General features: G+C 35.1%; 3 protein-coding genes, 1 long non-coding RNA gene and 1 pseudogene across 5 annotated transcripts; 3 read left to right on the plus strand and 2 right to left on the minus strand.

Moving 5' to 3' along the window:
• Positions 1-211: 211 nt before the first annotated feature.
• Positions 212-2,634, minus strand: LOC140823512 (inactive LRR receptor-like serine/threonine-protein kinase BIR2). Its single transcript, XM_073184891.1, has one exon. It carries the CDS (start codon positions 2,561-2,563, stop codon positions 761-763), a length of 1,803 nt encoding a protein of 600 aa, XP_073040992.1. The 5' UTR covers positions 2,564-2,634; the 3' UTR covers positions 212-760.
• A 3,917-nt stretch (positions 2,635-6,551) lies between these two features.
• On the plus strand, positions 6,552-7,988 carry LOC140824772 (uncharacterized). Its single transcript, XR_012116456.1, has 3 exons — positions 6,552-6,685; positions 7,211-7,270; positions 7,790-7,988. It is a non-coding gene; the product is annotated as an uncharacterized lncRNA (long non-coding RNA).
• A 943-nt stretch (positions 7,989-8,931) lies between these two features.
• LOC140824353 (type I inositol polyphosphate 5-phosphatase 4-like) lies at positions 8,932-10,886 on the plus strand (annotated as a pseudogene).
• A 221-nt stretch (positions 10,887-11,107) lies between these two features.
• On the minus strand, positions 11,108-13,772 carry LOC140823513 (uncharacterized). Of its 2 annotated transcripts, none has more exons than XM_073184893.1 (9): positions 13,567-13,772; positions 13,236-13,405; positions 13,014-13,076; positions 12,841-12,860; positions 12,727-12,771; positions 12,394-12,461; positions 12,130-12,260; positions 11,921-12,009; positions 11,108-11,438 (listed from the first exon to the last, which is right to left on the minus strand). In XM_073184893.1, the coding sequence occupies exons 1-9, from the start codon at positions 13,637-13,639 to the stop codon at positions 11,324-11,326; spliced, it is 774 nt and encodes a 257-aa protein (XP_073040994.1). In that variant the 5' UTR covers positions 13,640-13,772; the 3' UTR covers positions 11,108-11,323. The 2 variants fall into 2 exon arrangements, with proteins under 2 accessions (XP_073040994.1, XP_073040993.1); XM_073184892.1 differs by having other exon boundaries at positions 12,130-12,284.
• Positions 13,773-16,407: 2,635 nt separating this feature from the next.
• Positions 16,408-22,396, plus strand: LOC140823515 (CRM-domain containing factor CFM2, chloroplastic). The gene is given in 14 exon segments (XM_073184894.1): positions 16,408-17,175; positions 17,572-18,042; positions 18,044-18,101; positions 18,433-18,563; positions 18,687-18,998; positions 19,082-19,238; positions 19,349-19,641; positions 20,028-20,087; positions 20,176-20,232; positions 20,331-20,435; positions 20,907-21,149; positions 21,258-21,474; positions 21,668-21,798; positions 21,877-22,396. Coding segments are annotated over 14 exon segments (3,171 nt in total). The 5' UTR covers positions 16,408-16,479; the 3' UTR covers positions 22,117-22,396.
• Positions 22,397-23,695: the final 1,299 nt, after the last annotated feature.

Consider the following 23,695-nt stretch of genomic DNA (forward strand, 5'->3'; position numbering starts at 1 on the left):
TCTATTTCTGATTTCTTTTATGAAGTGAAGTTGTCACGTTTATTTTAGAAAACAAAGTGTTTCTATCTATATATATTGTAGAAATGAGAAAATCTTTCACCTTGCCAAGTAAAATCATATACCAAGAACAACCGATATACTTACTATACCAATTCAAAGGAATCAAATTTTGTTAAAATCATTTCGAACCATAATCAAACAAAAAAAAGACCACCCGAAGGAAGCAAAACCGAACTTTCTCCAATGCTGTTTGTTGGCACACAACTTGCATTAATGGAGGCAAATCTACTGATTCTCCACAAGTGACAACGGTTGAAACAAAGAAGAGAAAACAACCAAACAAGAATGGTTGGAGACAAGAGACCATGAATGAAACCAATGATTTCTCAACTTCACTTCCCAAAATGGCTCAACCAATACAACTAGTTCCAACATTTCTTCTCACTTCACCTCACATACAATAAAACTTGGAAGCATTGTGAGCGGTGACAAATTTATAATGCACTAAAAGTATTCAACCACCAAATCTTTAACAAAGGCACCAGCAGCAAAGAGGAACGTCTACCAAGAACCAAAGGGTACCTTTTTCTTGCAATAAATTCAAGCATACCTATTTATACAGATATATTCAGCTGATATCGTGTGTTATGGAATATAAATCGAAACGGCAACAGCACACTTTGCTCGTGAGAATTTACCCCAGGCCGCATAAATATGTGCAATAATCATTAGCCATACATCTCATACTAGGTTTCCCAAGCTAAATGGGAGAGGCGGACTCTTGTTTCCCAAAAAGTAGAGGAAAGTCATCATACTGTTCCGAGAAACCCCTTTCTTCGGCCATGCCCTTAAGTGATTCATAAACCTGGTACATAGACCACCTATCCTTTGGCCGAGAAAGCACACAATTACAAGCGATTTTCAAGAATCGCACGATCTCCTCATCGTCACCCCGACCACACAGTATCTTATCGATAGTGTCTTTAATTCTACCAGACGAAGAGAGCTGATTCACCCAATCCACCAGATTACCCTTAAACCCTTCATCAGCCATGCTAACATCAAGTGGCTTTTGTCCCGTTGCCAACTCAAGAAGTACCACTCCAAAACTATAAACATCCCCTTTCAGAGAAGCAATCATTGTGCTCGAGTATTCCGGAGCAACATACCCAATTTCACCCAAATCCCCAACGACATAACGACCCTCGTTAGACTCCGAAGAAGTTACAAGTCTTGCCAAACCAAAGTCCATTATCCTAGCATCAAAATCCTCATCAAGCAGAAAGACGCTAGAGCTAATATTCTGGTGCACGATGGGAGGATGGCAACCATGGTGAAGCCAAGAAAGTCCTCTTGCTGCCCCCAATGCAATCTTAAACCTGGTTCCCCAATCAAGAACACCGGGATTGCCATTCAACAGAGAGCCCAAAGTTCCATTCGACAAATGCTTATAAACCAAGAGTTTCTCCTCCTCAACCAAGCAAAACCCCAACAACGGAACCAAATTTGGGTGCCTTAGCTGCCCTAATCTATTCATCTCCATCCTAAACTGCTTCTCCCCCATTTTACCAGCACAAAGCCGTTTAATCGCAAGTGCTGACCCATCTGGCAAAACTGCCTTGTATGTTGTCCCCGTCCTACTCGTGATTATGATATTTTTCTCGCTAAAATTATACGTGGCAGCCAACAAATCCACCAACTTAACCTTTACAAGCGGTTTCTGGAACAACACAACCTGAGTAAGCCTGTGAGACCTCAATTTTTCAGACCAATTACTCCCATAATCTCTTCCTCCCATTCCATCCCCGCCCTTTCTCCTCCTACTCGACTTGGTATAGTACCACCACCACAAACCAAATCCCAATAACAAAGAAGCGGCAGCACCAAAAACCCCGGCACCAATAATTATCGCCAAACTTTTCTTACTCAAGCCACCGCACTTACCCAACGGACCTCCGCAAAGCCCACCATTTCCATCATAATCCGGCTCCAAAGCATAGCTAAACAAAGGCACTCTCCCAGACAAATCATTATTCGCGACAGAGAACCTTTTCAACCTCCCCAAAGACGAAAACTGTAAAGGAATGCTCCCAGACAATTTATTGTCGTCTAAGATCAAATTATTCAAATACGAACAGTTAGTAATATCAACAGGGATTTGACCCGTAAAATCATTCCGGGACAGATCCAAAGTCACGAGATAAGGCAACCAAGTGCAGATTTGAGATGGGACCGAACCGGAGAGTCCATTACCCGAGAGATCCAGCGTCTGAAGACTTTGACAGTACCGCAGAGCATCTGGGATGTTTCCAGTGAGACTAAAATCCCGGAGCTGCATACTGATAAGACGATTCTCGCGGTCGTTCCAGCACGAAAGACCGACGAACCAACAAATATACCCAACCGTAGAATTAGCGAAATTCCACGAACTGAGCTTGCCCTCCGGGTCAGTCAATGAACTCTTCACTTCTTGCAGGCACTTCACATCATCTTCCGCGAAAACCCAGCTGGAGAACAGCATCAAAAGCAGGATGGATATGGATCTGTTGAGGAGAAGATCCATTGCTTCTGGTTGGCGGTTGCGGTTAGAGTTGTGGGAAATGTAGAAGCATTCTTTGGTTTGCTGGATTTGATTTTGATGTTTGAAACTGATAACTAAAAAATAATTTACTGCACTTTTTTTTTAAGTTGGACCATGGGTTTGGTCCATCACGTTCACATGTCGCACATATACTATCTTTAATCAATTTTTTTTTTCCGCATCCCACCATACTTCTTTTTAAAAATCAGTTAAATAAGTCATCAATCCGATATTTAACTGTTTTAATATAGTTTACATATTCTTCTTTTGTTAAAATTTATTTAATATATATATATACTATTTGATTAAGTTTGAGACACTTAGAGTAACTAATTTTGGTGTCATGGTCTGTTTTAATAATTATATATATTAATAAAATGCTAAAATTTTAATATAAGTTATATGTTGTTTAGCGGATAGAGACATTGTTTTTTAGGTTTTAGATTATAAGTTCAATTCTTGGTGATGTCATTTTTTTATTATTTTATTTTTTAATTTATATATCAAAATTACGGTCATATTTTAATCCCCATTTAAATATAAATCAAATGAATTGTAAAAAAATATTATACAAGCACGCAGTGTGTGCGTCGGTGCACTAGTATATATGATGTTTTAGGGAGATAAACAAGGAAGATATAGCGGTGAGGAAGGTATATCTCGGGCTTCCACCGCAACCTGCAAACAATGAAATGAACTCGTGAATGGACGTCGGAAGAGTGTCTAGCATATCTACTCTGATGCTTAAGTCAGCAAGTAAAGAAGAAAGATTAAATGGCTTGTATATGTGTGAATATACGTGAATGCTTGAGAATTTAAAGTTCCTGAATCCGTAAATGAGATTGATACCTGCTATTTATAAGAAGAAATCCCATGATTACCTTATTTTCAGTGCCCACCTGCTAAGTATGGTAAGACAGTTGTCCATACCCTGCTTCCGATGACTTCTCTGACACGTCAAACTCATGTTGTTCTGACAGAAATGATTGTTAAGCACTAGGTAGCTCATACTGGTATACTCCAATGTGACACACTTCTCGAGGTAGCCCAGGTAAAAGCTCCCGGGAGATTGCACGAGAGCCCGGGCTCCTGACTGTCTGGGTAGAAAATAACTCGGGTAATCCCATGCCCGGCTGATAAAGAAGTAATATGTATATTGACTCTAATTTGGGCTATTCATTTAGTTTTTCGGATAATCCATATCTCGGACTCTTATTAGTATCAATATAAATGATCAGAATTGGGAAATTTTCAAATCAATTAGTAGGCTTTGCATTTTTTATGGTCAGAGGTTTTGGAGTAATTTTGAGTCTTCCTAATTTTTTTAGAATTTCTCTCTTATTTGCTAGTTAATATGTTGTGGTTGCCTGACCTTTTTTAACGGGAATTGTGTCGAAGAAAGTGGAATAAGAATTATAGGGTGCTTAAAGTCCTTCACCTATGTTTATTCAAACTTTATTTTTTCATTTATTGAAGGACCATGTCTATCAGTCTATGATTATTTTTATCTGAATTTTGTATGACTATGAAATATGTATTTATTATTTTTTAGTATGTATTAAATAAGTTTATCGATAAACACATTAATGTATCATATTTGACAAACTCAATACATTTCATTTTAAAATCGATTTCATTCCTAATTTATTTTATTCTTGTTTATCAATCTAAGCTTACGCATAACATGTTTGTTTTATTTCTTGATAATAAATTTCATCCAGAAAAAAAGAGATGGTTTATGTTTTATTAATTTTTCAAAGTTATTTTTTCTCAATTACATGAAATTCCATGTCACAAATAAAAATCCAATTTTATAATATCTCATCTAACTTTTTATTTTATTATTTATTTTAAAGACATTTCTAAACAATAAAATATTGAATCATATTTTACAATTTTTACCAGAGTAGAAATATTAAAATATTTATCCACATAAAACTTCGAAAAAAATTATTTAGAAAAATGAATCCAAAAAAAAAAAAATCAAATATTAATTTCAAGAACATCAAGACAATGATGGTTAAAAAATATATCTAAGATTCTATTCTTTAAGCTCACCGCAATTTGATGCATCTCAAAACACTTTTTTTTAAAAAGAAAATAATCAAAAACTTATGTGAGACGGTCTCATGGATCGTATTTTGTGAGTGTGATATCTTATTTGGACCATCCATGAAAAAATCTCACTTTTTATGCTAAGAGTATTACTTTATATTGTGAATATTGGTAAGATTGATTCGTCTCACATATAAAAATTCGTAAAACCGTCTCACAAGAGACCTACTCAAGAAAATAAAGGTCTCTTTCATTATGATTTTGTTTTCTTCTATATCCAGTTAAATTTTAAACGACAAATATCACATTTAACAGAGCGTAACATCCCCTATCCCCAATAAATGTGTTTCATACAACATATGATAATCGAATACTTTTATCGTTCTGATAACAATAATTGTATAATCAAATACTTCTCGTTTTACTAAAATTTATAGTTATTCAACTTCAATATAATGAATCATACAACAGTTCAAAGACTACATATTAGTTGATCTCTATATTTGTCGTACAACTTCAGTATAATAAATCATACAACAGTTCAATGTTGAGTTCCACTCTATCTTACATTGGATTGAGTACTTCTTGCCTTTTATATTACCTATTCCTAATGGTATTAATGATGAGATTTACAGCAAAATTCTTACCTTTAAATGTTATATCATTATTGAATCAAGAAATCCAAGATATATAGCTAGCATCCATGTTCAGAGACACTAAAGAGTAAAGACCCACTCCCCCTGCTCATGGCATTTATGCACAAACGTGATGATCACATAAAGGTAAATTAAAAGATTATTCACTAATTACAAAGGGGTTATTGATTCGTACATTAATTCAATTTCAATAATTTCAAATTCAAACCACGATTTTCATCCACACCAGTCAAATTTTCTGACATTGTTAAGGTTAGATATCGAGGTTCCCAAAAGGTTTTACAAACAGTTCTTGTTTAAAATGTGAATAGTATGTCAAACATTAATCAACAAGGCCTTGATTAATACAAGAGGAATGAGACTTGGATAGCGAGTCAATAATATCACATGCATAAAGCTAGACCCTCGGATTCCCAATATATCTAAGATGCATATAAATATACCAGTTCAATTGTGAATTTTCTTATATGTCTTTGTTCATTTAAGTTGGTCAATTAAATTATTAGGTTATCTTAAGGTTTTTTTTTTTTTTTTTGTAATTCATTGTCCATCTTAAATGAATTTGGACATTAATACACATTTATCTTTATTTCTTAAATTTTATTTAAAAAATTATTTTTTACATTTCTTTGTTCATTTAAGTTAGTAAGTTAAATTATTATTTCTTTTTAAGGGTTTTTTTTTGTGATATATTCTTCATCTTAGATAGATTTGGACATTAATTAACATTCATCTCTATTTTCTAAATTTTATGTAAAAAAATTATTTATTTATATTTCTTAGTCAATTTTTGTGATTCATTGTCCATATTAAATATATCTGGACATTAATACATCATTCTTCTTTTTTTTTTTAAAAAAAAAAAATTTAAACTTAATTTATGATATAGTCTTTAAAAAAATATATGTAATGCCTGAAGTAAATATTACAATTTGTTGATTTAGTAATGTGAGATTACTAAATAAGTAATGATTTTTAAAGAGAGAAATATGACATAGTTTGGTCATATGAAGTTTAAATGATTTGAAATTTGGATATAACGTAGAAAACTCAATAATATAAGTTTCATGTTTTGAGTTTTGGAAAATTTGATCGTTTGACTGGTCCAAAGAAATATACCGATGTTAAAATGTTAAATAATATATATTATATTATATTATTTTATTAATATAATATAATATAATATTAAAAAAAAATAAAAAAAAAATAAATTTTAAGTGTGATCGGTGGAATTGATTTCTCCACCGAACGTAACAGAGGCAAGAGACGTGAGGTGAGAGAGTGAGTCAAATACAGTTCTGATTTTTCTTTTCAATCGTGCGACTTATCGGTTTATCCAATCGACGAACCGACTTCAGTTCTGGGATCGTTGACACGAGGTCTTCGATTTGAGGTATAAATTTTGTAGTTTTGGTGATGTTTGAAATTCGTCGATTTCTGGAATAAATCCGATAAATTGTTAAATCATACTGAAATTGAATATTATTGAGTAGTGTATGATTTTAACGAAGTAGAGAAGATTATAGTGGTGTTATTTTGAATTATTCCTAATTTGTTATAATTAGGGATTTTTTATCGTTGGATTGAGATTGGAGAGTTGTTTGTTAGTTGTTATTAATTCTGATTATATATTTGGAGTCTACGAAGAATATGCTACACGTTGATATAAAGTTTTCGTAATTTGACGGATGTTGTAAAATAGCCTATTATTTGAAGTTAATTAATTAGGGTGTATTTGATGGTAGTATTGTGAATTAAATACACCAGATTATTAAATTGTTGAACAATACGGATTTATAATCGAGTTTTATATTTTGTTGAATTAATTGTTGTTGGGCTATTTGATGTTGTATATTGAGGCTGTTATGATTGTGTTGATACGGTGACAATGATCTGATATTGTTGTTGAATTATTTAGATACATCACAAGCCTCAGGATCAAAGAAATAGCCAGGATTTATATATACTCGATTATCAGGTACGTGTTGACGTACGAGCATATGTTGTTATTGTTAGTATTGATGAATACTATTGCGTTGAACGATGATAAATCATCGGAATTGGGTGATTTGATATTATAGTTGTTGTTTATTATTGTTGATATTGTTGACTATCGTTGTTGGGAGACTTCTCGTTGATGTTGTCACATTGATGTTGTTCGTTCAACGATATTGCAGTCGCCGGAGTTGGGGTGCGACGTATCGTTGATGTTATTCGTTCGACGATATTGCTGTCGCCGGTGTTGGGGTGCGACGTATCGTCGATGTTGTTGTTCGTTCGACGATATTGCTGTCGCCGGTGTTGGGGTGCGACGTATCGTCGATGTTGTTGCATTGTGATGTTGTTGAGGTTGTTGATGGCTGATTGTCCAGAAACGGCAAAGGGGGTATTTCTGTTATCATTTTAGTTATATCTTATGTTGTTAATATAACTGTTATGTATTACGATGATTATTGTTGTATATGCTCACCCTTTGGGGGCTGTTTCTGTTGGGCAGGTTACAGGACTATGCATGAGACCTGATAGTGGTGAAGGACTAGGTGTGTCTAGTCAAACAGTCCTGTAGTTCATAGTAGATAGAGACAATATGGTTTATTGTCTTATTTGAGTTGTATGTGTGTATTTATTATACTGTTTCTACTGCATTGACGCAGATAGTGTGGTGATTGCACTATTTTTGTCGTATATGCATTATATTATTACGTCGTCGAAAGGAAATTTTTTTAGCATATGACGTCACATGTTGCATGATTACGTGGCGAGGTTTGGGGCGCCACATATATATATTTTTTAAAAATTTAATCAATATAATCCTTATAATAAATATGAATTATATTGATAGTTTATTATTATTTGTTATATATTACAATTTTACATATAAAATTTTTAAATGAGTATTACATATTATTTTATTTATATATGTTTTTTACTATATATATTTATTTGAGTGATATTATGTTAAATGTTATTTCTCCTAAATTATTCATCACCGATATTAATTTATAAGTGATTGATTCGGATATAAAATTAATTATCTATAATATGTATTCTAAAAAAATTAGAAATTAAATAAAATCCGCAATGTGTTAAAAGTTAGCAAAAGAAAAAGCGATATTTACCTTAATAACAAGTTTAATGATTTTATTTTCACATTATTATGATAATTTAGTAAATTAAGAGAATTTTATTTGACGTTTGTCTATGTGTACTCTATTTAAGTATAATTTAGTTTTGGTAAAATTCACTATTCTGTTAATTTTTTATTATTGTTGTTTTTTCATTTTGAATGATATTTGAATGAAAGATATTTTTGCTGATTTATCATTTAAGAGAGCTGTATTATGTCGCGGATGTCATATAAATAAGTGAATATATATGATTTATTGTCATGACGTATTTTTATGTATTGTGTTTTGATATATTTAGATTGATAAATACTTATAAACATGATGTTATTCAAATGACTTTAAACATTATCTAATTCTCGTGATTATGTTTTTCATCGTTAGTCATCTACGTGCATCGCACGTGTATATTCCTAGTATATATATATAATGAAATCTCAGGCATATAGATAATAATTCCGTCTTTCTTTCCTTGTCCGATTTCTCTCCTGATATTTCTTTGTTAATAAATGAAATGGATATTGAAAATGCAGATAGCGGTGAAGAAGACGAGGATTTCATGGATGATATGTCGTTTGAGTTTCCTGAGACTGATCCCGGCAATGCAAAAAATATTGAACTGAGGTACGACACAGTTGTAATATCTTATTGTCAGGATGACATGGTATGATACCATGATTTGATCTATTTTATGTGGACAAATCATATTTTTTTAAATATAAATTTGAGATCATATAATTTAATTTTGCGGGTGCTCCTCAATGTTGATATATATGTTTGTTTTATAATCGATACATTCCTTGGTGTGTTACGTTGTGTATTTCAGGGTATTTGTGGGTACTTGGAATGTAGCGGGAAGGTCTCCTACGGGGAGTTTGGCTGTAGATGTGATGAATGGCTGAATCTCAAGGACGCAGCAGATATCTATGTTCTTGGGTACGCGAAATCGAACTGTCAATGATTTTTTTCAACGTCGTTTCTCTGAGACCAAGATTCTTAATCCTATAATAGATTTCAAGAAATCGTGCCTCTAACAGCTAAAACAGTTATTGGAGCGGAAGATCCAACAGAAGCTACAAACTGGAATCTACTTATTGGCAAAACTCTTGACGATAAATATGGATGCCCGTGGTCAACACCAATTATACATCCCATAAAAAATGAGGATTATCATTATGAAAGCCTGTCTCACTCTGAAAGGAGTCCAAGTGTTAGCAAACAAACAGAACTTCCAGGAAAATATTTGCCAGGGATTGAATTCGGAAAGCAAAAACGATTTAGCAGGTACACCTTAATAGCAAGCAAGAAGATGGTTGGTGTCTTTACAAGTGTTTGGATGAGAAGAGAATTGCTGAAGAGATGCAATGGGTGTGAAAATTTGCTCTGTGGCTTGTGATATCATGGGGTATTTGAGAAACAAAGGATCAGTTTCCGTTAGCTTGTCTATTAGTGGAACTAGATTTTGCTTCATAGCTGCGCACTTGGCTTCTGGTGAAAAGAAAGGTGATGAAGGACGAAGGAACCGCCAAGTGTCAGAAGATTTTTAGGAGGACACTTTCCCAAGAATCCATGACGATGGAGATGGACATCATCCACTTACAATCTTAAGGCACGAGTAAGTTGAAATTCAAACGTGATAAATCACACAGAAAAGTTATGTGTCGTGGTTCCCTAAATTTTTTATTAGATTGCCATGAGATCCCTAGCACTTTGCTATCATCTTTAAGAGGCAACAGATACAATAGGCATATGTTATCTAATTGTGGACGTATAGAGTAACTTAATAGGACGATTGTCATTCATTACAAATGATAAAATGTGCATGTTCTAGAACAGTCAGATATTCTGGTTCGGAGATCTCAACTACAGACTATACCTAGAAGACAACTTAGCAAGGGAGTTGATACAACAAGCAAACTGGAGGGAGCTGCAGAAGTTTGATCAGCTGCGGAGGGAACAAGAAAATGGAGGTGTATTCCAGGGATGGGAGGAAGGAGATAAAGAATTTGCACCTACTTATAAGTATTCTTCCCCTAACTGCAATAGGTATTCAGGTGGAATTCCATATAGAGCCGGAGAGAAGCAAAGAACTCCAGCATGGTACATTTATCCATCATTTTTACATAACATTCAAATATTTTGAATGTGGGTATTTATCGTGTCTTTTTGACTTTAGGGGTTTCAAATTGAAGTTTCTTGTGAAGACATGATGTTCTGAGAATAGCTTGGGACAACTGTGCAATTCGGCGTCTAGTACTTTTAACAATGCACATCTGCAGGTGTGACAGGATTCTATGGAATGGTATAGGGGTGAGGCAAATTTCTTATTTCCGCAGTGAAAGCAAGTTTTCTGATCATTGGCCTGTCCCAGCACTTTTCTCTACCCAGATTTAAGTTAGCAAAATCTGCCAACACAATCCAACGGTCCACTAAAACTGTAAGTAAACTAGTCTGACTCACGTTTATGAAGGAAACCATATGTACTTATATTTCATACTAGCATAAAAGCACGTGCATCCGCATAAACTTTGTGCCATTAATCATGAAAGAAATTGAATCTTCGTGAGATGGTGAAGGCGCATGGGTTTATCTAATGACAGACATTGACACAAACAAAGAAAATTCATACAGGTCACTGTTGATTGTGAGAGAAGTAGATTAACCCACACCTTTTTATAGGCATCATGATATCCAAAGGAAAAACAAGTGCATGCAAGTATTGAATGGTAAAAATCTCACTTATACAATGTGGTCTTCCATCTGATTGCAGAAGTACAGTAGTTAAGGCATAGAAACGTTTTAGTGTTCTCTAAAACAGTATATCAACATCTGATAAAACCACAAAAATATCAACATGTCAAACATCGAAATGAAACCACTTACAGATGCTAGCTTTCAGCGCTCATCTAAAGAATTTCACTCATTTTCTCTGAATTATCTTTATGACAACGCGGACAGAAAAACCTTCTCTGCAGCTCATCGCCAAGAGACGCACATTTCTCTTCCAGTTCCAGCATCTGCTTACTACTAGTCAAGGCAAAATAGCAATGAAGAATATAACATGCTGATTCTCATGCCAAGTCTTTCATTCTGACTCAAGTATGAAGACTAATGATCGAGTAGAATGACGTGTGTCAAAAATCACCAAAATCAATTCATAACACAAAGGGCTAGTAACAGATAAATCATAAATAGTTATTTTTTCTCGCGTCTCTTTTCTGAAACTCCGGCATTCTTCTTTTCTTTAAAGGACCCACTACCGGCCAAGATTGGTATGACAACCTATTTGTATCGTCGTGGTGAAGTAAAGATAGAATAATTCATACAAATCCCATAACTTCAAATATTACGCAAATTATGCTACTACGACTTGTGTGTATTTTATATTTTCCAAAACAATCTGTCTACATGTTTATCCTCTGTCAGGATTTCCCTTTAGAATCCCGATTTTACAGCCAAGGATGATTGCAATTAGCCAATTACCAGAGAAAGTCTAAGGATATTTACTCAGCTCCTGAAGTTCCATGCTCTCGGCCATAATTGACTCCATGAGTGATGCTTTCTTTTCCAATTTAATAAGCTCTTGTTGGACCTGCAGAAGGCTCAGAAATCATTCAGTTTATCCAGAAATACTATAACCTTACTGATCCATCGGATGGCAGGAAAATTTATCGACGATGCCCAGATAATCAACTGGAAGTGAAGTACTCACCTGTTCATGCATAACTTGTTCAGCTTTATGCTGTTGTTCGTTCTCATCGGTTTGAGAGATTATTAGGGCAAGTTTATCCTCAATATCACTTCTGCCCCTTGGAGAATCTCCAACATGAGCAGGTAAGGATACTGCTTTGTATGAATTCAAAATATCTTTAGCAACGACAGAGAAACATATAAAATTAAAGTTTTGACATATCGTACTTAATATCCAGGCCCAAAACTACTTGCACGGGCTTAATTTGAACTACATTAAACATACCACCGGTTGATTTTGCCTCACACAAATTCTCAGCATTGAAAATGGAATCTCGTAATTGTTGAGATTTCCTGCGACCCAGAAATTAATCTCAGCATTCTCACACATTTTTCAGTATAGTATCAAGTTAATCAAGCTACTTTCACAATATATTATCATATTAAATATTTCAGTAACACAACAAAGCATAAAACTGGCCTTAAACTTTGTGCAAAACAAATTTAGAGCAGAAAAAGAAAGAAAACTGCCAAATAGATTAACATGGAGCAGATTTGGGGGAATGTCTTCGTTTGAAGCCAAATAAAACCACTGGATAACAATGTTAAGCAAACAAACCTTATTTGTGCATTCAGCTCAAACATTTTTGAAATAAAGCCATCTCTGCCAAAACAAATGGAAGCATTTTAAATGATTTGATGTACATGAGACGTATAACACATAAATATGTACCTCAAGGAGTTTTCTTCGCTCTGCAAGTCAGTGAAGCATAGTTCCCCGAGAACAAAGATCAAACACATGAATTCGAAACTCAATCAGTCTCAGTGAGTATACTAATGTACATAAATTGAAACGTGTAAGAAAGATGAGGCTCATATTTTCATTCAAATACAGCTCCAGTAGACCTTGAGAGCCTCCAGTTCAGATCCGAGTTTTGATATCTCCTTGCTTGCCAGTGCGTTCCTCGACTGAAAGCACAACATGAGCACGATTGATCACGTATTCATCCATGCCACGTAAAGGCGGCGAATTCTACTTTTGTCGCAAATAGTTATGATATTTTTGGAATAATATGGCAAATAATTTTCATTTTTTGAGTTATTGAATATTCCAGCATTATCACGAACCTCTAGAGTTTGAATCGAAACCTGATTCATCGATAATTCAACTTCGTACCCCTTGAGCTCTTGTTCTGTAGTCTCCCTCTCCCGCTTCGCTTCTCCCAGGTCTGTACTCGCAGCTTCTAATTCGGACTGTAGTTCTTCAATTCGTTTCTTCTGGCTCACAATTCTACGCTCTGAAAACATACACCAAAAGCATGAAAATAATGAGTACATTTCATTTCGATCATCGAAACAACTGTATTCTCTCAACCGATTTGCTTAGGAAGACTAATATCCAGAAATTAATCTGGAGAAACAGCGGAAGACCGAATTTTTTTTCATTGTTTAAAGTTACCTCCTTGAGATTTCTCGGCAGCGAAATCGCGGATTAGGGATAAAAATTGTCTCTGTGAATCACTTCCCGCCATTTTCCCCTTCCCGAACTCGGTTCCAAGTATATCAGAAATTTGGCTTGAAATATATTTATCGCGGCAGTTATACGACTGTGGACGAACGAATCTTGATCTCTTGTTTTAATCTACGTAAAATCAACTGTTAAAATTCAATAATCAGTTTCAGGCTTTGCTTGGATTATATCGAGGGTGTTCAATGGGTTCGGTTGGTTTTTAATTTTTTATTTCGATTTTTCCGATTTTAAAAAATATATAATCTGATATCTGAACAATTTTTCTTCGGTTCGATTTTCTACCAAAATGATTCGGTTATTTCAGTCGGTTAATTCAATTTTGATATAATTATTTAAATTAATCATATAAATATATTTTAAAATTTAATATATTAACTTTTTACATGATTTTTTATAAAATATTTAAATATAAATTATAAATTAATTAAACAAATAACAAACAACTAAAAATTATTCAAAATGATTATTCATTTACTAAATATTATATCAAAATATATAATATAAACAAAATTAATAATTTAATGAAATTTCGTTTTTTCGGTTTTGACATATATAATCTAAACCAAATCAAATAAACTTCGGTTTTAACATTTATATCTAAATTACAAGGTTCGTTGTTTGGTTTTTAGGTTTAAATTTTCGATTTTTTCGAACGTAACGTGAATCTTGATTTACCTAAATATTTTCAATACAATTTATATTTAAAAAACTTCAAAAATAAATGCAAACATAATATTAAATTTGTATGTTCTTATCAAATAAATACCCAAACTATATCACATAATTTAACATGCAAAATTAATTTATAAACAAGTATTAGAAATTGCATTGAACTTGGATATATTAAAATTTATTTCCAAATTATTTATTTATTTACTTATTTATTTATTATTATTATTATTATTAAAAAATAATAATAATAAATAATTGACCGAAAGGCGTCAATTATGTCTTCTATTGTGGGTCATATTTTTAAATTCAATACAATGCATGTCTAGTTGAATGATTGAATACAAACATTTCATTCAATTGCCATAATCACTTTCTTCAAGCTTTCTTCTGCAAGTTTTTCGAAAATATTTTGCTCTACAAAATTCTTATTTTATTTTTCAAATTCAGAAATTCTATTTAATTTTCAAGACTTCAAAGTGCAGAAAATTCTCAAGTAAGTTTCTTAATATTATATTATCCCATCTTCATGTTACATGTTTGTTACGGAAAATTTCAGAAATAAATTTGTCCAAAAGTTCATGAAATCCGATTTTCGAAAAATGAAAACAAATATTTTCAAGAAAAATGTATCACAACTCTGATACAAAATTTTAGAGTGTTTCTCAAAAATTCATGTTTCTACACATTTATAAACATGATAAACAATATGTGGAAATAGATCGAGCGTTACCTCCAGACATTGAATGATTTGTAATTTTTCTGATTTCCTCCTATTGAAACCTTCTAAGCACTCAACATTCTCTGTAAATGGTGTATTTTTATTCTTATGATGTGTGTGCTTAGGTACCTCAATCACCGATATTTATAAGCCTTTCATACCATCAAATAGTGATTGCAGTAGCCTTTTTGTCAAAAGAAGAGACGCATGCACGTCTCAATATTTCAAAGTTGAGGCGTCGTACACATATTTTATAAAAAATTGTAGGTAATGTCCGTCGTCATTTCTACACATTTATTCTTGTTATAATATGAGTCATTTTTTTTTCTTACACTGGGAAGCGGTTCAATTTCCGTTGTATAACTTCCAGACCTTCACTGTGTTATCGCAACCACCGGAAGCCAGCTTCTGAACAGGATCCAGTCTCCCCGATCCAACTAATGGACCAGGAGCCATTGAAGGTGCCCAAGAAACAGATGTCACCCCAACGGTTTCCTAGCCACCGTCTGATTTAGCTGTGTATACTGAGATGTTACCATCAGAAGAACCACAAGCCAAACAGAGTCCCAGCTCGTGAGGTGCCCACTCAATAGAATTGACTGATGATTTGTGCTCGAAGACATGGAACTGTGACCACTCATTCTCACTACCTTCCTTCCAGACAACAACTTTTCCATCATAATAACAAGAAGCAAGAATTGAACAACCCAACTTGGGGTGTATCCAAGAAACATGCCAGACGGGGGCCTCGATGCCCACTCGAAGTAGCCAGATGCCGATATATTGCCAACACCTTTTATTTATACAGTCGTGCAGGCATGTTTTGCGGTCTTTCTAGGTCCAGTTATCAAATTCCTTAAGCTGCTGATCCTACATTCTCCAAGTTAACAACCCAATACTAAAGAGAAGCAAATCAAATACATGTACGACAATCATGTTAGACCGTCTCACGGTACTAATATGTGAGACAGGTCAACCCTATCCATATTCACAATAAAAAGTAATACTCTTAGCATAAAAAATTATACTTTTCATCGATGACCCAAATAAGAGATACGTCTCACAAATTCGACCCGTGAGACCGTTTCACACAAGTTTTTGTCAACCTAGTGATAAAAGGCTTTCAAACCAATTAATCTAATCAACCAAATTCACGCCACGAGTCTTTCTCGCAAAAAACAATTGAATCACTCTCACATATTCTAAAATATTATTTTATATAATAATTATTATATTATTTTGAAGTATCATGTCAATATTTAAAAATCAAATAATATGATTTTTCATTGTGTCAATATTTAAAAATCAAATAACATGATTTTTCATTGTTTACCAATTTATTATATTAGACTATATATAAGCTTAGTACAAAGATACGGCCGTTGGATAATGCGTCCCTTCTCTTCACAGATGAAGCCTCAACCTCACTTTCCTTAAATTTTATCACTAATATGATGATTTCATCCTGCAATTGCAATAGAAATTTTCCCCTGTACTTCCCCTCTTTCTCGATTTCGGTATTTGGGTGTTCGAAATTGCCGCTTTCACCTGGCCAACAGCGAACTCCGGTTGGAGTATCCGCCGCCCTCGCTGCGGACACCCAAACACTTCCGCAGTCGGCCATTCAGCGCATCGCGGAGAAGCTCCGCAGCCTCGGCTACTTGGAAGTAGGAATCAATAATGAAAATCCAGAAGAAACACCAAGTTCCTGTCCGGTTTCTCCTTCTCCTGGTGAGATATTTGTCCCATTACGATCCCATTTGCCCAAGCATCGGGTGGGGCACACGCTCGACCCAAGTTGGAGCATGCCCGGAAACCCAGTGCCGGAACCTGGCTCGGGGGATGCTATACAGAAGTTTCACGAGTTAAGGCGTGTAGTTTTGAAGGAGAAGGAGGATGAGAGGTTGAGGAACCAAAAGAAGGAGAGAGCTCCAACGCTAGCGGAGCTAACGTTGCCGGTGGATGAGATAAAGAGGCTGACGAGTCTTGGGATCGGTTTGAAGAAGAAGCTGAAAGTTGGAAAAGCTGGGATAACTGAGGGGATTGTGAATGGGATTCATGAACGATGGAGAAGGTACGAGATTGTGAGGATCGCGTGTGAGGATATATGCAAGTTGAACATGAAGAGGACTCATGATTTGTTGGAGGTAAGCGGCGTTTAAAATGTTAAGGATCTGAATAAACGATACATTATTTGTTTACAATATATAAAAATGGGACTTTGATCGAACTGTTTCAATGCAGTAGCAATGTTTGGTAAGTGGTAAATAAAGAAAAGAGTAAGAAAACTACACATGAGATATGAATATGAAATCTTGTTGATCATTATTCATTATAATGTACGAACAGGGAGATTCGACCAATAAATGGAGATTGTTGTTGCTCATGATATCTGAAGGATATTCGAGTCATATAAGAGTTCTATTCGAGATTAATAGTTACTTATTACAGTTAGTTCACGAATCATGCCTAGCCTGCCTGGTGTGGCCAATTTTGTCCAATATTTTTCTCTCTCGTCAAATTAATTGGTATTGTGTTTTCAGAGAAAAACTGGAGGTTTAGTTATTTGGAGATCTGGGAGTAACATAATACTGTATAGAGGAGCTGAATACAAGTATCCTTACTTCTTTGCTGACAATAATTCGTCAGATGACTCTTCTTCCGGATCTTCTCCTGATATAAAGACCGATGAAGGAGTAAATGGTGAAATAGGGATGTCTTCACAAGGCAACAAAGCTGTGGAATCTCCTGTACATAATTCTTGCATGCGCGTCTCTCGTCCACCACTCGTTCAAGGAGTGGGTTTGCCAGATAGAGTTCGTTTCCAGCTTCCTGGCGAGGCACTTCTTACCGAGGAAGCTGAGAAGCTTCTTGAAGGGCTTGGTCCACGGTTTACTGATTGGTGGGGCTATGATCCTCTACCTGTAGATGCTGATCTTTTGCCAGCAATAGTCCCTGGATACAGGAGGCCATTCCGTCTACTTCCATATGGAGTGAAACCGAAACTTACAAACTGATGAGATGACTACATTACGCAGACTTGGTCTGCCTTTACCATGTCATTTTGCGTTAGGTTAGAATATTTTTCCCCAGACTGAGATCAATTGCTGCTAAATAATGAAACGACCACATTACTTGTTGCACTGATTCTATGTCATTTCACTTTATATTAGTGGGGTTGGATTAGTGAAGTCTATATTTGACTGACTGAAATGTGACACGAATTGATCACACATATATTGTATCCTCCATGGATCATAGCAGGTGCGGAGAAAAAGAATGCTCTTTAAATTTGTTGGAATAAGTATATAAGAGTGAAAATATATGGCCTTGGTCATTCCAGAATGTGATTACCTTTTTTTCTAACTGGTACCTGTGAGTTCTTCACTTAGTTCTTACTGCAGGCAGGAATAGGAAACTTCAAGGATTGGCAGCTTCCATTGTTAAGCTCTGGGAGAAATGTGAAATTGCGAAAATTGCTATCAAGAGAGGCGTTCAGAATACAAATAGTGAATTGATGGCTGAAGAGCTAAAGGTTTGTAATTCAAATTCTGTAACGTGATGGTTACTAAGCTCTCATTCGTTGGTCTGTGTTAACTCTGTAACCTTTTGGTTTAGTTTCATAGACATCTATTAACTCGAAAGTGAACTATTGCAGGGGCTTACTGGAGGGACATTGCTGTCAAGGGACAGAGAATTTATTTCTCTCTACCGAGGAAAGGATTTTTTACCGGTTGCAGTCTCTTCAGCAATAGAAGGGCGAAGGCAAGGCAGGTTGGCTGTTTCACAACCGGGGACAGATAAAAACGCAATAATGAATACAAAGGAAAATGCACATGTGCCCAATGAATATTCTCCTGGAGTTGAACTTAATGAACAACAAGACCAGAAATGTCATGGCCCCTCTGAACCAAGGAAACTAAGATTCTCAGAGGCAGCGATTTGGAGAACTGGTGCAAAGTTGGACATTGTAGGCCTTGGTGAAATACCCTAGTCATTCAAATATTTCCCCAATTATTCCATGCATTCCTAATGTTAATGTTATCACTGTAGGCATTAGCCAAAAAATCCAGGGCTGAAAAGCTTTTAGAAGAGTTGGGAAAGGAAGAAATCTCTCAACCACCGGAAGCAGACAAGGAGGGTATAACTGAAGAAGAAAGGTATATGCTGAGGAGAATTGGGCTTAAAATGGGACCTTTCCTCCTATTGGGTAAGTATTTTATCGAGCAAGCAAGAAAGTAGATCATGGATGAAAGGCCGATTCAATCTAAAATGAAGTGGCATCGATGATAAAGTAAAATTTTCTCTTTCCATTCGTAGGCCGGCGAGGAGTTTTTGATGGAACAGTTGAGAACATGCATCTTCATTGGAAATATCGGGAATTGGTAAAGATACTTATTGGCAGGAGGAGCATTGAAGAAGTACATCAAGTAGCACAGACTTTAGAGGCTGAAAGTGGTGGAATATTGGTAGCAGTTGAGGGAGACACTAAAGGTTATGCAATCATCATTTACCGTGGGAAGAACTATCAACGCCCGGCTACTTTAAGGCCGCGGACACTTCTAAGTAAAAGAGAAGCATTGAAACGTTCACTAGAGGCTCAGCGTCGTCAGGTGTGGTAATTGGACAAGGCTTTTGCTTTCTTATTTATGAATCTGGATATCTAGTTTTACGTTCCACATCCTCTAGTTTTTGGTTTTGAAATGCAATTCTGGTACAAATAGTGAAATAAGTTGTACCTAGTGAAGTATACTTAAGAATTGTCATATGATTCAGGACTCAGGATTGGGTATGGCTCATTTCATATGAACCAATGACCTATCTAACTTTTGCGAAATTGAAATACATCCTCGTCTCATGTACTTGGATTGAATGTTTTGTTCCTTTTGTTTTCTTTATTCAGTTTTCCCTTTTTTACATCTTTCCCTTACTTTTTCTGTCATTTCAAGGAACTGATTAGTGACCAAAATGGTCTTTGCATATGTTTTCATCAATGCAGTCCTTGAAACTGCATGTTTTGGAGCTCACCAAGAACATTAACGAATTGAAGCTTAAAATGGTAGGTAGATTTTGTTCCAAAGTTATTCATTTCCAGGCATTAATTCTATCAATTAGATGTATCGGTGATTTTGAATATTTTGTTTCAGGCTAAAGACAAAGATACCAACAATCTGCTGTTGGCCAAAGATTTAAAACTTGGCTTTGTAAGTCACATTTGATAGTAGATCCTCCATCTTTATTTTATAGCGAGTAGGATATTTCATCATCTAAACTACGCTGAGCTTGTGTTGTCATCATCCAGGTTAAAGAGCAGGAGACTGGTGAGATTTATATGAACGTAGATAAATCATTTGAGAAAGATCTCAACAGTGAAGAGCAGTCTCATTATGAAGATCTTGTGGAGGAGGTAATAATGAGCATTTTATGACTCTGGCTCTATTAACGTTAATCCATGTGGTTCATCTTGCTAAAAAGGTGGGCTAATGATTGGTCTCATATAATTATCCCTTCACAATTTTTAAATTTGACCTGAAAAAGTCCTTGCACCTTGTTCTTAGACTCCGGGTCCCTCATGCTCTTTAATGCCCTTTATTTACACCATGCATACAATGAACCTCTTCTCTCACTCCTGCGTTTGTGGGTGCGCATGTAAGAGAGGCTGATACAAATCCTTGGCATAATAATAGTTGTGAGCTATCAATCTTGTTTGTGGGACACACAAGTGTATTGATGAAACTTGATTGACTATTTCATATTTTTCCTCTTTTTTTCTGCTCCACGCTGCTGGAAACATGATCCATTTATTTTATTTGAAATTGTAAAGTACCTTCACAAAGCTAAACCGTATCTCAATCTCATTTTCCCTTCATTGTTGAAGATCATGGAAAACCAAGAAACTGATACAAATTCTGCGGGACGAGAGGACTTTGTGCCTAGTTCAAAGTGTTCTGTAAGTGTTGGCCGACTGGACTTAACAAGAGATATTTTACATTCCAACATTGATGGCAAAGATGCATGTGACATGCCAAGGGAAGAGCCTCCACCTGTATCCGTCCCTAAAGATATTCAAGATTCTTTGAAAATTGCTGAGCGACGCATTGATTTTTCACTTCGTCGGGAGGTAAATTCAAGAAAAAGTTTGGGTGGTGTGATTTATGTGCACATACATTTTCACTTTTGATGCAAAAACTTTACTCTACAATGATTGATGCATCATTGTTATATTTAGTCACAGGATCAGGTTAATACTTCAGCCACCACTTTAATTCAGCCTCAGTTTCGTGATTCTAAAATTGACCACTCAAAGGCTAATTTAGAGCACTCAGCTGGGAAAGCAACACAAAATGAGTCCGCATTTTACAGGGCTACACAACTTTCTAACAGAGAGAGGCTTATTCTAAGAAAGCAGGCCCTCAGAATGAAAAACCGACCTGTGCTGGCCATAGGTAATCTGATGTTTTACACAATTTGAAACGTTTTATTTTATGCTGTATTGCAGTTTACCGCCTATAATGTGGCACAACTTCATATGGACTTCTGTATGCCAGACCTCAGTTGGTTTGAATCCAGTGCATATAATCTGCCTTAATTTTTATGTTACCTTTAATTCGAGCTAATTTATTATTTATCATTTATCAGGGAAACGCAATATCATGTCTGGAATCGCTAGAACAATCAACACTCATTTCAAGAAGCATTCTCTTGCCATAGTTAGTATCAAAGGTAGAGCCGATGGAACATCAATACGGGAGGTGGTCCACAGTTTAGAGGTCTGTAAGTGGGAACTTTTTCCACCTCTTGATTAAATCATAGAATCAAAGATTTTCATTTCCATCTTATTCTCTCAGCAAGCAACGGGATCTGTTCTTGTTTCACAAGAACCTAGCAAAGTCATACTTTATAAGCCTCGAGGAGAAGTTGAACCTATCCAAGATGGTGAAAACACCAAATTAGACTCGAAAAATTATAGAGTGAATGTCGTGCGAAAGGACCGAGGACTTGTATCTCCTGAGCTCCTGTCAGCAATTAGGATGGAATGTGGATTGAAGTTATCTTCGGAGGCGGCAGATGATGGGGGGAGTGGCTAATGGATGGTGCTGCCAGTTAGTAATTATTCAGGGGCATGGAGTTGAATTGAGGTATAAAATGCTTAACAGAGTCAAATTCCCGGCTTACATAGCCACTGATATCTTCTTAGTGGCAATGCAATGGTTGAACCAAGAGTCACTTTCTGCCCATGAATCGAGCAGGAGGTATAGAACCTTAAATTCGAATCAAATTCGAGGAAATACGGGTATGGTGATTGATTCAGTAGAATGTGTGGACCATTATTGTATCACATAAAGACTACATTATCTTGAAGGATTAGTGCCTCCCCTGGGAGTTTGAATTATACAAAGTATGTGTATAGGCTTTGTCAATGGCCTCTTGCTCTGCGTATGACACGGACAAATATTTGCTATCCGGACAATTTGACGATTTAGGTACCAAAAGCCAACTATCTGGGACGGATTTCAGAATTTTCCTTGTTCTATGAAGTATTCTTTGATAGTTTTGAGCAAGTGATGTTTATTAAGGGTGTTCAACTACGGTTTGGTTCATTTTTTACATAAAAATTTAAACCAAATTATTTTATATTGGTTTAAAAAAATTCAAATTAAATTAAACTATGAATTTTTAATAAAATAATAAAGTCATAAATTTTGGTTGGTTAAAATTTATATAAAAAAATTTATTAATATAATTAGATTGTTACAAAGCTCACTAATAATAAAGGCAAAAACTTGTGTGAGACGGTCTCACGGGTCGTACTTGTGAGACGGATCTCTTATTTGGGTCATCCATGAAAAAGTATTGTTTTTTATGCTAAGAGTACTATTTTTTATTGTGAATATGGGTAGGGTTGACCCGTCTCACAGATTAGTATCCGTGAGACGGTCTCACATGAGACTCACTCAATAATAAAACACAAACTAAAAATCAAGCAAAAAATTTATATACAAGAAATATTTATTACATAATTTTTTATGTTGATGTAATTGGTTTGGTTTGATTTTTTTTCTTTTTTATCTAAAACTTGAATCAACTATTTGTTTTGGTTTGGTTGATTTTAAAACCAATCCAAACTGTAACTGAATGAAAATCAATTCAAATCATGAGATTTAATTTGATTTAATAGTTTGGTTCGGTTTGATCTTATTTCTGAAGACCCCAAGTGTTTGCCCCTCATATCACAAGCTTCTATGAGATCAAATCAACTTTTTCTCTACGTCATAGAGAAATACATTCACGACGAACAATTAATGAAACATTCACCAGTGTCTCAAGAGAGCTATCTTTATACAATCTTTTATTTTTAACTTTTTCAGATTTAATCATTTTTTATAATTAGTTTGATTTATACGATAAAATCAAGATAATATTATAATTGTGAAATTCACTTTTGCGAAAGGAAGAATAATAATTTTACTTGGGTATAACCTGTCATGTCAAATCAATTTTTCATGAGAACTCGTCGCTCGCATACAGTAAAAGGACGTAGTAAGTGAGCAATTTGTTAATTTGAAAAATATTTATAAAATGAAATTAATGACGAACACATTGCCAAATCATTGAACATCTCAAATAACATTGAATAGGTAAAAAGGTCTGTTGAAAGAGACCCAA

This window comes from Primulina eburnea, chromosome 2 (genome assembly GCF_022965805.1).
Source record: "Primulina eburnea isolate SZY01 chromosome 2, ASM2296580v1, whole genome shotgun sequence".
NCBI classification, from domain to species: Eukaryota; Viridiplantae; Streptophyta; class Magnoliopsida; order Lamiales; family Gesneriaceae; genus Primulina; species Primulina eburnea.

Bases quoted from the DNA above. Each gene is read 5' to 3' on its own strand.
- LOC140823512 (XM_073184891.1), bottom strand. From the start codon at position 2,563: ATGGATCTTCTCCTCAACAGATCCATATCCATCCTGCTTTTGATGCTG.
- LOC140823513 (XM_073184892.1), bottom strand. From the start codon at position 13,639: ATGGCGGGAAGTGATTCACAGAGACAATTTTTATCCCTAATCCGCGAT. The intron at 12,285-12,393 runs GTATGTTTAATG...TCGTTGCTAAAG, and splicing joins TGAGGCAAAATCAACCGGTG to ATATTTTGAATTCATACAAA. The intron at 11,439-11,920 runs ATATCCTTAGAC...GACTAGTAGTAA, and splicing joins GAACTTCAGGAGCTGAGTAA to GCAGATGCTGGAACTGGAAG.